We start from the raw sequence: 13,358 nt of genomic DNA, 5'->3' as shown, positions 1-13,358 counted from the left end.
TAGCGCAGTTTATCGCTAGATATTTGCAATTTATAGTAGTAGGAACTAGGAAGCCTAGATCTTGGACCTTGGTGGCAGGAAAACAACAGTGGAGTTCTACATTATTATTGGTGATCACGACGTGACAGTATGTGTTCGCCCGCCCAGCTATTTTGAAAACTCGGCGCCTATGACAGCAACCAATGCATAAACTTTCTTGGACTGGTTTGTTGCTTAATAACCTTGTTGGTAACAAATTTTTCGTAATTGATATATATTGGCCGATATATATCGGTATCGGCCTAAAAATTTTATAAATATCGGTATCGGCCTGAAAAAGTGATATCGGTCGAGCTCTAACATTAAGGCATTCTAAATGACTGCCAGCCAAATGGGAGCAGTGTTGCCAGATGATGGAAGCCGCTTGGCACCTAAAAGTAACTAAAATTTCACCAGATATTTAAAACACCCTAAAGAAAAGCAATTTTGCCTAAAATACAAATAGTTTTTAAGACATAAAACACTGCCATCACGCATACGCATTACGCAAACCTCTTGCAAAACTTTTCTATATGAGCAGGGATTATTTGCTAAAAAGTTTAAAAAAATTGAAAAAAACTTTCTTGAAAAAAATTGAGTGGGGAAAATTTCACCAGATTTCACCAAAAAGTTATCTGGTTCTAAGGTCAAAAAGCTTGGCAATAAAGACCTCTAAATTTCACCAGCATTTTTTAATTTGATATTCTATTTCCCAATCTGGCAACGCTGAGCGGGAGCGCAGCTTGGTTGACGTCAAGCCCGCACTGGAAAAGCATCGCTGGGAAGATGCTGATGTGGCAGGTATGCTGAGTTATTTCAGAGCCAACTCCTTTAGCAGAGGCATCTGCTCAATGTTGTTATTATGCCTACCAGTCAGACTATCGCAGAGTCACATACGCATGTGGATTGAAAAAAAGCATTGCACGATTGTGCATGTGTACAAAACGTGAAGAAAACTGTGCGCTTTGTTTCTTTGATTGCTCAATGCAAGCGAGTGACGTAGGGTTGCATGCGCCATGCGCGCACAACGCGTGCAAAATGTTTTGAAAGTGCGGAACTGCAGACACACTTTTTTTCAGTTCACTGTCTCAAGCTGACAGCTTGTACAAGACTTATGTATATCTTTAAAACCGAATCTTATTACCCGGTTTTATTACCGTTTTGGATTCGGATAGTTTAGGATCCGAATCCTTCTGGATTCGGTATTCTGAATTGCCCATTCCTAACTAAGGCATGTAGTAGTAGTAGTAGTCCAGTTTTAATCCGGTGATGTCCCCGTTACCGAGGGTGGCCGGATTCACCTCCAAGTGCCGCAATCGTCTTCACACCCTGCCTCCACATCGATCTGTCTAGCGCGTCCTCTCTTGTCAAGCCCACCTTGCTGCTTTCTTCCTCAACTTGCTTTTTCCATGTTTTCTTTGGTCTTCCTTGTTTTCTACGACCCTCCACTCGCAACTCCAGCGCTCTTCTCAAAACATCATCTTCATCCCTTCTCAAAACATGCCCATACCACCTCACTCCATTCGCTTTTGCCAACTTATCAACACTCTCATTCAACCCAAGCAAGCTCATAAGTTCTTCGGTATTCCTTTTGTCCATCAGCTTTACACCACACATTGCTCTCACCATCGCTCTCTCAGTTCTTCTTAAAATCGCCAATTCGTTTTCCCGTAAGCACCATGTCTCACTTCCGTACAGCATTGCAGATCTCACACAACTAATATAAATTCTTCCTCTCATTTTCAACGGAAATCTTCTACCACATAACAACTCTCGACACTCTCTGAATTTCACCCAACCAAACCTTCCTCTTGCAGTCACTGCCGCTTCACAACCACCACTGGCATTCAATCTATCTCCTAGATAGCAAAAGGCATTTACTGATTCAACTTCGTCATTCAGCTTTTCAACAGGACCAATCATTCCTTCCTCAATCTTCTTGCATCTTTCACATTCAAAACCATCTCCAGATCTGCATGTCACTCTCTTCATCTTTGCACATCTTCCATGCACCCATTTCTTGCATTTCGTACATGTAACAGAATTTGCCATCACTCTTCTTCCGCAGACGCCACATGGGTCAATTTTGCTCATTGTGATTTCCCCTTCCGTTCCGCTTATTACGACCTTTGTCTTTTTGATGTTCACACGCATACCTTTACATTCAAACGACTCCTTCCACTTCTCAAATTTCCCTCTCAGATCTTCCATTGTGTCACTCAACAAAACCAAATCATCGGCGTACAGTATCTCCATTAATGAATCTTCTCTTACACATTCGGTAATCACATCAATCACAATGGCAAAGATTAGAGGAGAGAGGACAGAACCCTGGTGTACACCAACCTTCACCGAAAACTCGTCTGAGAGGGCAGATCCAACGCGAACTCTCGTCCTTGCACCGTCGTAAAGACCCATTACGGCTTGCACGAGAGCTTCTGGCATTACTTTTTTTCTCATTGCCCATTCCATCACTCTTCTTGGAACTCTATCAAACGCCTTTTCCATGTCCACGAAACACATGTACAAGTTTTTACCCTTGTCTCGATATTCCTCTTGCAACCTTCTCAAAATAAAAATAGCATCTGTCGTTCCCTTCCCAGGCATAAATCCACACTGCATCTCGTCCAGCTTCACCACAGATCTTATTCTATTCTCCAACACCCTTTCCACTACCTTCATTGCATGCTCCAACAGTTTTATTCCCCTATATGACCCACAATCCATTACATCACCCTTTCCCTTGAAGATGGGTATCACCACACTCATCTTCCATTCATTTGGCATTCCTTTTCCATCTAACACACGTTGACTGATTTCCTGCGCTTTCAGTCCTGTCTCTCCACTTGCACGTATCATTTCCACAGTGACTTCAGATAGTCCAGGAGCCTTCCCCGATTTCATTTTCTTCATTGCTTGCGTTACCTCCTCTCGAGTAACTCTCTTTAATGGACCTGCTACCACGTCGGCTTCCACATTTTGACGTGGTAGCTTCCACATATTTCGGCTTCCACATATGGTAAATTATTCCAAGTGTCGACTACTTTATTGGCAAAGGAAAATTTACGGCAGTTCAGTTGAGCAAACTGTTTATGCAATTTAAAATCATCATCTGAGGGCTTGTTGGTTTTAAACCGGGCAGTGGCTATTTGACCGGCTCCGGTCTTTGAATCTGAAACACTATTTGACCGGTCATGACGTCACTACATAAGCGCTTTTTTTTTTCTCTTTCAAAGCAACAGACGAAAAGCGCCGATATAAGTTCTAACTACAACACGTATTCTCCAACTCAGTCCGTGGCGCGTGCGATACGTCTCCGGCTGCCAATCTAGAGGGGATGAGTTCGATACCATCCGGAAGCATTATTTTTTTTTCATTTTTTTTTATCTAAATTTTGACCCGAAGCGCATTTTTGTGGTCAATTTTTAATTTGAGTAGCCTACAGCCCATTTTTTATGTCTTTTCAAATGTGAGTAACACTGTTAGAGTTTTTTTAATTTGCTGGAATTTGAGAATTTCTCTTGGTAATTTTCCGATCGTCATAAGTGAACGTGTGTTGCCGAACGACCCTACATTTTTCTCTCAAGTTAGTTATATACAATACTTCTTTAAAAAATGGTTTTACCATTATCATTTCTTTTAAAAGAAGTATTGTATATAACTAACTTGAGAACTATACTTGAGAACTATTAACTAACTTGGACTGTAGGCTACTCAAATTAAAAATTGACCACATAAATGCGCTTCGGGTCAATCAAAATTTAGATAAAAAAAAATGAAAAAAAGAATGCTTCCGGATGGTATCGAACTCATCCCCTCTAGATTGGCAGCCGGAGACGTATCGCACGCGCCACGGACTGAGTTGAAGAATACGTGTTGAAGTTAGAACTTATATCGGCGCATCTCGTCTGTTGCTTTGAAAGAGAAAAAGAAAAAAGCGCTTATGCAGTGACGTCATGACCAGTCAAATAGTGTTTCAGATTCAAAGACCGGAGCCGGTCAAATAGCCACTGCCTTTAAACCGCACACAATTTTATAAGAGAAAAATACAGGAGAGATGTTGCCGACTATCGGGCGTAGGCGGCTTAAAACCTAAAACCGCTGTTGTCTACCTTATACAATCTTGTGGGTGCAAACTAATTCATTCTCTGCCAACTTCATCTCCTGAAGCGATCAAGATATTTTGTAAGTGCCTTATTGATATAGCCTACTTCGATAGCTGAGATGTCTTTACAAAACAAGCATCCAACTTTTGCTCAGAAAGCCTTTTTAAGGGCCGGTGTAGAAATCCAGGAGTTACCGTAACTTTCAGACCGCGTATACGCAGTCCAGAAGTTATTGATGACGCAATTTTTCTACTATCCTTACTAGGCAAAGCTGTAAAAAATTTGAAACTGTGCAGCAAACAGCCTAATTTCAGAAACCGGAACAATCCTATAATAGGCTACATATTTTACATTGACTAGCCTAAACATCAACACATCATTTGAAAATTGACACTTTTTGAGTTTCCTTTCAATTCATTCAAATCCAAATTCCAACTCCCACCCACACCACAAACAACAGAATCACAATTCACAAAGCCATGAACTAAAACTTCGGTTGTTTTAATTGAAATCTAGCACCACCAAACGGCAAAATTTGTCACGTGACAAAGTCAACGAGGAGTTTCACAAACACTCGGGAAGAACCTTAGTATGAGCATCTCTGGTATACGAGTTTTACAGTAAATCCTTTATATTTTCAAGAACGATATTTGTTCTACCCAATAAAATAAATAAACACTAAACAATTTAAAAATTGGTTGCACTAATTTTGGTTGCACAGAAAGTCGAAATAAATCAAAACTCTTTCTGGAGAATAAAACAAAGAAACGGAAAATCCGCTAGGAAGAAATGATTTCGACTTTCCACTTGGTTTGGTTATGAATCTTTGTCCTCAGACTGACAAAGCCTTTATTAGGTTATTCATGGTAGTTTCGCATATTTGTAGTTGTAGAGACATTTGGCGCAAGGTCGGTTACTGAGATTGGCAGAGTGAAATTTCCGGTACCGGTAGTTGAAATGTTGTTAGGGAATTATTCCATCCGTTGGGTGCGGCTGAATGGAGAGCCGTCCTAAAATGCGTAGCTCAAGCGCACACTCGGATTGTCGAACTAGCGCTGCTTGATCTTGAGTCGGGCACTTAATCACTGACTTTGAGCTAACGCAGTGAACCTCAGTGACATTTCTCATGCGCTTTTTGTTTTTCATCCATTTCTTATTCATTTACTTTTCAGTCGGCAGCCGTGGTCGAGTGGTTAGCGCGTTGGGCTCGCAGTCGAGAGCCTGCATGTTCGACTCCAGCCACCCGCACTTGCTGTTGTTTCTCTGGGCAAGAAACTTAACGATAATTGCCTCCACCTAGTGATCGATTTCGAGTAATGGGTAGTACCAAATTTAAGTCATAAGTAGAGTAGACAACCGGAAACTGGCATTGCCGTCGGCTGCAGCAAAGTTTGCCTAATTTTAAACGAAACTGCATTAAAAGAGCGAGTTTTGCCAATACCAAACATTCAAATATCGCAGCCAGGAATTAGCAACAAGAAAACATAGAGACTTAGCTTTATTACCGAAAAATGTCCTAGAAAACATGATCTTATCCTTTTGCTATACCACTGGACAGCACCATTTCACTGGAATATTTATACCCACATTTTTGTTGAAAATGCTCTCAGAATGCACCAAATTTAAAGTAATTTTTCAAAATTTTCTGGAGGAGGCCCCCCAGACACCCGCTGCTGGGTGTCGTCTTTGGGGAGACGCCGTCGGGCTTCGCCCGCCGGCCGTCAAACCCCCCCCCCTTTCAAAATTCCTGGCTACGCCACTGACTGTTTCTATGATAAACTGTTCCAATGTAAACGTTGTATTAAGCCTACGATTAATGTCCTTGCGTAAATATACCCACGTTGTGTACAAACGTCGTTTTCATACATCATACAGAAGGTAAAAGTTGGGCCCCCTTTAGAATACTGTTTGCCCCCCCAACTGCTCCAAGCTAGTTACGGCCTGGGGTCAGGTGTATGTCGGAAGGCGTACACCGATGCATAGCGCTCAAGTCCGCTTTCCCGCAATGCAGGATAAAAAAAAATAATCAAACAAACAAACAAACATCAACCTATGCAGACAAAAAGGATAGTAGGCTATTAGTTACACACACAACCGACTACACAAGCGAGAAACGATAGACCAGTGTAGGATTGTAGCGGACGCTATCAATAGCATTCCAATCAGGAATCCCTGATTTCAACAAAAAAAAACTTGAATAATTTAAGATCGCTTGTAAATAATTTTAAGGCAGTAGGCTAATTATGTAGACCCACACGGTGACGTGGCCTAGGCCTACGCACATAGGCATAGCCAGGGGGGGCGAACGGGGCCAAAAAAACGAAAAAGAATACAGTGAGAAAAAAACAAACAATTTATTCAACAAATAGGCTACACTAATAAAAAAAAATTGTGTTAAAGGAAAAAAAGATATTTGAGTTTTTTTACCACAATAGATAAAAGCGAACAGGAACTTTCACAAAATGGGTTTGTTTATAAACTTTTGAAAAGCTATTTTACTTTTAATTTTTTATATGGTACAAAAAAAATCAAAAATAGTAGGCTAGCCTATTATTATTATTATTTATTTGCGTCAGACAAAGTTGTCCATATCCAAAACAAAACAACGAAATAATACACAAACTGCAAATGCACAAATGTCACAGAGAGCCACTTTGGATGCCGTTAGTTTAAAAGCTCACTAAATGGGCTATCTACTGTTAACAATTTAGGCCTACATACAATGAGCGTTGGAAGAATTGAAAGTATTCAGATTTCAGAACGATAAAAACAATCAGATGACATCAGGTCTGACATAAAGCGATTTGAGGAGTGAATACAACGGTTGATAAACGAAAACATGTTTTTTCTCAATAAAGCATCAAACGTTGTTATATTATTCATTACTTGATATTCACGGGCACTGACATAACGAGGCAAGTTGTGCAATATTTTAAACAGAATCATTGTAAGCAACACGTAATCGTTTTATACTAGAAGATCTAAACTTGTTCCACAACTGGAATGCGTAAAAGGACATACAATAAGAGCAAAATACAACGTTTTTTACAGCGGGTGAGCATTTAGCGAAATGAGATTTTGCATTTTGAGACAAAGATTGTAAACCTCGGACAAAGTTAACGAATAAATGTTTAAAGTTTCTTGTTTTCTTCTAAAGCAATGGCGTGCCAGCTGTAAAACATTTCGTTTCGACATAAAATTATTTATCTTGATTTCGTTTCGTTTTGGGGCAAAAATCTTTAAGTTTCGACTTGAAAAAGTTCGTTTCGAACAGCTTTATTAGACTCTGTGAAAAAATTAATGACAAGATCCATTGTAGCCTAGGTCATTTCCAGGAGTAGGAATAATGTTAGCCTATAGTAGGGGAGATGTGGGACCAATAACCCTTTTTGCACACTTTGGCCACAATTTTTCAAAGTTTGACTCGCAGAATCACCAAAATCTGCGAAAAAGTTGTCAGCAAACCCATCTACCTACATGCCAAAAACCAGATGAATATCTCGAAATTTTATCCTTCAAAACTGAAATTATAAAATAATGAAAAAGTGGGTCATTGGTCCCACACATGTGGGACCGATGACCCACCCTCGTGGGAACTTTGACCCACCCTTACAATCGAGTCGAAAACTACACAATACTTTCAGGTTTTAAGTGTTGTTTTTGATTTTGCATAAAAAATACAATCAAAACAATAGGAAAAGTGAAATTTCAAGTCTAGCATCAGAAAAGGGTTCATTTATGCACTGTCAAAACAAAGTCACAATGCATCATTAAGTGTCATGGCGAGATAAATATTCGTTAAACCGCATAATTCCAGTAAGCCTTTTGGTAGCTGCTGCGTAGCCTACCCGTGTAGGTTTGTCAAGAATGCACACAATTTCTGAGCGCTTCAGAGACGCAAGGTCCTCAATATCAGGAAACACAAAAGCAGTTTTAATTTTGACGCTCCTCTTCAAAAAAGAAATCTCAAAATCTTCATCCTCATCAGGACCATTCAGTAACAGGCCAGCAAACCTCTTCCTTCACTGGGATACACTTTCACAAGCCCATAGCAACCAGCTTCATCACTCTGCTTTGGCGAAGTCGTCGTATCATGACGTAACACTTTTCTGACTAACGGCACAAAGTGTTTCTATCAATATTGTTTTCTTTGGCAGTCTTTCTTAAACTGACATTATGTTCTAATACTTCCTTCAAAGAATTGTTCAACTCTTCTTGTGTAAACAAGGAATATTTATTTTTACACAGCTAAAAGTAGGCATATTGAAGCTAAAAAAAATAAAATAACATTGGGGGACCTTTGACCCCCCTGATGGCAAGCATGGGTCAAAGGTCCCACATCTGCTCCATCTTGGCATTCATGCAATTGTTAAAAAACTGGTGTGAATTTTTACCGGAAACCAATGCAGTTCTATCACCCAATCCATGGTGCATAGCCTAAACTAAAAAAAGTATTTAAAAATGTTTTCTTCCTATTTGAAAACAAAAAATGAATGCGCCCGAAAAAACTCATGTTTTTCCTCTAAAAACAAATTCTGCCACTTAAAATCAAACTAGCAAGTCTGAGTTGACCAAAACGCATGTGCTTGACCAAGAAAAAATCTCGACATTAAAACAACAAATAAAAGAACAAAACGCCTACAGGATGGCAAAATCGAGCCTATGGTTGTTGGTCCCACCCTGCTCATTGGTCCCACATCTCCCCTACGGTATGTAAACTAGTGATGGTTGCTACTATTGCTACAGGGATATCTAGAGCAGGGGATACGAAGGTTTTGATTACGTCTGACAATAGAAAGGCTTCTATTTATCTTAAATAATATCTGTTTATGGTAAAATAACAATTGGCACCTATAGTAATTTAATAAACTTTGTTATGACAATCTGCATTGCACTATTACCACCAGGTATGGATATTCAATGAATGCTCATAATTACTTTGTGAATTCAACTACCCGTATACTTGCTTTCCACCTAGCAAACTGCAAAGGTTTTGTCAAAAAACAGCTAACTGGTACTCTTTCAACTGTCTTTTCAAACAAGTATTCTTTAAATACGTTCTACACAACACTTGCTAACTGTCTTGTGTAGCTGAGTGTACCAGCTGCACTACAAAACTTTCTGCAATTTTAAAAGTAACCGCATGTTTAACGCGGTATCAACTACCGCCCTTCTAGTGTCATGAGAATAAGGCAATCGCTCTGAGCCTTCGTATCCCCTTCTTTAGATATCCCTGTATTGCAAGAACAGATATAGTGATGGAAATCGCCTACTTGTCATTCTGAAACAAGTCAAATGTGCATCTTTGGCGTATGGGGTTCTTATGATCGGATAGTGTTCGCTAAGCACTAGCCTACTGATGTATTTTAAAGGGGAACGCCACACATCTATGGATAAGCCTATAGAGTCAAGGTAGTCAATATCCATGGCTAGCTGAGCTATAGGCTATAGAGTCAAGCTGGCCTGGCTTTTACCAGTGTACAGGTTAACCAAAAATCGTGGCGGCAAAGCTCTCCATACTTTGCTTGTGGGTCAAAAAACAATAGGGAAAACACGGTAGGTTTCAAGAAAAAACAGTTCATTTATTGTGTAGCCTTTTCTTGCCTAGGCCTATGGTAGCCACTTTAACAAGTCGAAATTCTGCCACTGAAATTGACTAGAATGAAACCGCCAACCAATCATAAGCTACGGTTTAAGTGAAGTAAAAAATGGCGAAAAGAAGATCATAGAAAGCAAATTAAGTGATGGATTTTTTGTCAGTTGGTTGGCTTAGGGCTAGAAAGTAGTCATTTCATTGACGCGTGTTCGATTCTCACCACTGCTATTGCACTTTTTCTTCTGTAATTACCAAATAAAGTTCAAAACAAGCATTAACTGTCTGGCGGAGTGCTAGAAGGATCACAATTGGACGGTAGCCTCTTATAACACGTTCTGATTGGTTGGCGGTTGCATTGTAGTCAATTTCAGTGGCAGAATTTCGACTTGTTAAAGTGGCTACCTAGGCCTATAGTGCAGTGCATCGTAAGATAATTTAAGGAAAGACCTTCTGAATGTTTACTTCATGGGATCAGTGCATCCGCTCTGTTAGCTAAGTGGTTATGCGCCCAAACGCTGGTTTGACTTTTGGGGTTTGCGCTTGAGCAATGCATTTCAGGCCTGATCTCCATTCAGCCGCACCTAACGGATGGAATAATTCCCTAACAACATTTTAACTACCGGGAACTTCACTCTGCAAAGCTCGGTAACCGGCAGGGCCGTTGACAGGATTTCTCGGGCCCGGTACCAATTTATTTTCGGGCCCCCTTCGGCCTTCATCGACTATGTTATGAAAATAAAGGTTGTGTACAAACTTTTATTGCTGTCGTTTAAGCATGGTCATTTAACAAATCTTGCGCAATCTTAAAATTTCTTGAACCGCAAAACTTACTATCTCTATCTAGCGGTTGCTTTTTTGAACTTTTATTTGTCACATGGCGCTAGAGTATTCTAGGCTCACCAGAAGAGAATTTACAGCAAAGGTAGTGCAGACAGTCAGAAAGTTTTCAATTTGATTTGGGAAAGGTGTTTGGGCCTCGATCAAACATTTGCTGATTGCTGCAATCTGAAAACGGTTTTGTGCAGTTTTTAGTGCAGTGCAATGCAATTTTTAGTGCAGAAACAGGGATAGCAATCTTCTTACCTGTGCCATTTCAGTTTGAGTTTAAACAAATATTAACCTGTTTATGTTGAAATTCGTGTTTCGGGTAATATTCATGGTTAGGGAAATCACTATACTAGATTAAACTAAATTCTTATTTTACTGTTTGGTGGCTGAAGTGGCTATTTGACCACCAGAAAGCTGAAGTGCAGTGCTGTGTTAAGCCCTTTGTGGGCCCCCGGGCCAAAATAATTTTGAGCCCCTTATTGGCAAGCAGACTTATGATAATATAGTGTGTATGTTAACTGCACTGATATGGAAAGGTGGTTCACTTCACTAGACTTTCTCACCAGTTGAGCAAACAATACAAATGTAAATAAGAGCAAACACAGGTCTATCAAGTCATAGCTACACCTTTGCTTGCAATGAAAGCCAAAAGTGTTAACGATTTCTAAACATACTGGCAACGGTCATGAAGCGTATGGGTCATTCAACCCAGATCTTATATCACACAGTAGAAGCTGGTATCAAAATTTGACATGCTTATCACATTGAGTTCATACAATTTTTTACATCGGACAAGAATTGACAAAATTATGAGAATTTTAAATTGGTTACCTACATTTGGAAGCAATTTTTTCCAAAAATTACAATTGGCATTTGAAATTTCACTAACCTATTATTTTTAAATGTATAGCCATAACATAGCAAAACAGTTTAGAAGTGCAAAAAAAAGTGAATTCACACATGCTTTAACAAACAACATTTTAACACTTTCACCAAGTGGTAATTATGTTTTGCCTTATAGGACCGCCGAGGTGGAGGCTGACTTGGTGACCTCATAAGGTCTTTCGCTTCTTTCCTATCTCACTTTTATGTAATGTACCAGTGCATTTGATGTGATATTTTGTGAAAAAAAATAAACCAGTGATTGATTGATTAAACCACTCACCTATACAATACTTTCAAAAAGCTAACAAGTACCCAATCAAAATGCTAACATGAAAACTCAAGTGTACTCAAATGTGCATAATCAGGAACTTAAGTGTACGATAAAAACAATAGTTTACCAATCTAGTGATATACTTTCAATTCACAACAGAACAGAGTTAATCCATAACAGTACAGAATGGCGTACATGGTTTATTAACTAGGCCTACTCACACAAGATACACTATAATTAGAAACCTGTTGTTAATCAATAATCATGCTATATTTCACTAAAACATTTTTTTTATTAATTGCCTTATTTTTGGAACATCGTGGTTGCTGAATTTAAGAAGCACAATTATTATGAGCAGCAGTTGCTGTAATCTAACTGTTGAATTAACTTTTCTACATGTAATTATTTTTTCATATGCAAACACCATTGGTCATGCTAAAAACAGTTGTTATTGAAATGGTGCATGAGTGCTGACTTATGTAGATGAAGTTTAATAACTTCATCACATGTTGCAACTACTTCACAGGAATCACAGCATACATAAGAAAATTACTATGATCTTTAACATTAACAAAACGGAGCAATATTTACAGTGTAACACTAGTTAATAGGTTTCTAGGTAAGGTCTAACAGCTTCATCACTCACTGACAACTTTGCAGTACTCAGAAAGCCTTCATAGGTTACTGGTGCTTAATGAAATGTTATAATGCTTACTGCACAATACCGGCTAACTACTACCTAGTTAAACTTTTATAACTTCATAAACAATCATCAACCCAGCAGTGTACAGAACACAGCAGAAATATAACTAATAGTAAACACAGGTCTATCAAGTTATAGCTTCATCTTTGCTTGGAATGAAAGAAATGAAACATAAAGCAGCAACGATTTGAAATCACAAACAAAATACTGGCAACTGTCATAAAATACTTATTATACAGTATCTAAATGTAATATGCTGGTTACACTTGCTGATAGCTACCTCTGTAAAGTCAGGGATATTTATAATTGCGGGATTGTAAATGCTAAAAATGAAATGCTAATTAATCTATGAGAAATGCTATTTTGTTTACTGTTCACAATTTTTTAGCAATAAACAAAATATGACTGCACAAATGGAATAGGCTACAAATAAGACAAACATTTTTATGGCCTACAGTTAAAGGCAGGTTAATTGATTATATACCTATTACACTACTCAATGTTCGCTTATTACTTGCTGACCTTTGACTTTGAGGTCAGTTTTTGAATTGTTTGTCTTACTTTTGGTGGTCGTTCTTAAGCTTGTGGCCTGCTGATCACTTTATCTGGTTCTTACCACAGCAATTAAAGACATGGGTAAAGATCGCATTAAATGCTTCATGGTTTCTGGTACATTCAAGGTTTAACATTTGGCTCAACATAACTTTCGAAAAAAAAAAACTATGCAAAGAGCTTGGAGAAAAACATTCCCTTGTTTGGAACATCTGCAAAACTTTTGCAGCACGTCTGCACCATTGCTAATCATAGTAAACGAATGTATTCCAATTGCAATAACGGCAAAGCAAAGTTTGCTAGGTTCTGACAAACCTCCATGTTCAGCCATTTCAAAGAATTCCTCTTTGAGAGTTTTGTTTATCTGAAATGTTCAAAGCAAGAATGTCGGTAGTTCAA

At 38.9% G+C, this 13,358-nt stretch overlaps 1 protein-coding gene across 1 annotated transcript; it reads right to left on the bottom strand.

Annotated features, from left to right (window-relative positions):
- Nucleotides 1-710: 710 nt before the first annotated feature.
- LOC145776044 (uncharacterized) lies at nt 711-3,018 on the bottom strand. Its single transcript, XM_082587452.1, has 3 exons — nt 2,714-3,018; nt 2,365-2,581; nt 711-782 (listed from the first exon to the last, which is right to left on the bottom strand). Exons 1-3 carry the CDS (start codon nt 3,016-3,018, stop codon nt 711-713), a joined length of 594 nt encoding a protein of 197 aa, XP_082443578.1.
- Between the last annotated feature and the right edge of the window lie 10,340 nt (nt 3,019-13,358).

Source organism: Aplidium turbinatum, chromosome 8 (assembly GCF_918807975.1).
Source record: "Aplidium turbinatum chromosome 8, kaAplTurb1.1, whole genome shotgun sequence".
Classification (NCBI taxonomy): Eukaryota; Metazoa; Chordata; class Ascidiacea; order Aplousobranchia; family Polyclinidae; genus Aplidium; species Aplidium turbinatum.
This window is presented reverse-complemented; position numbering and strand designations above follow the sequence as displayed.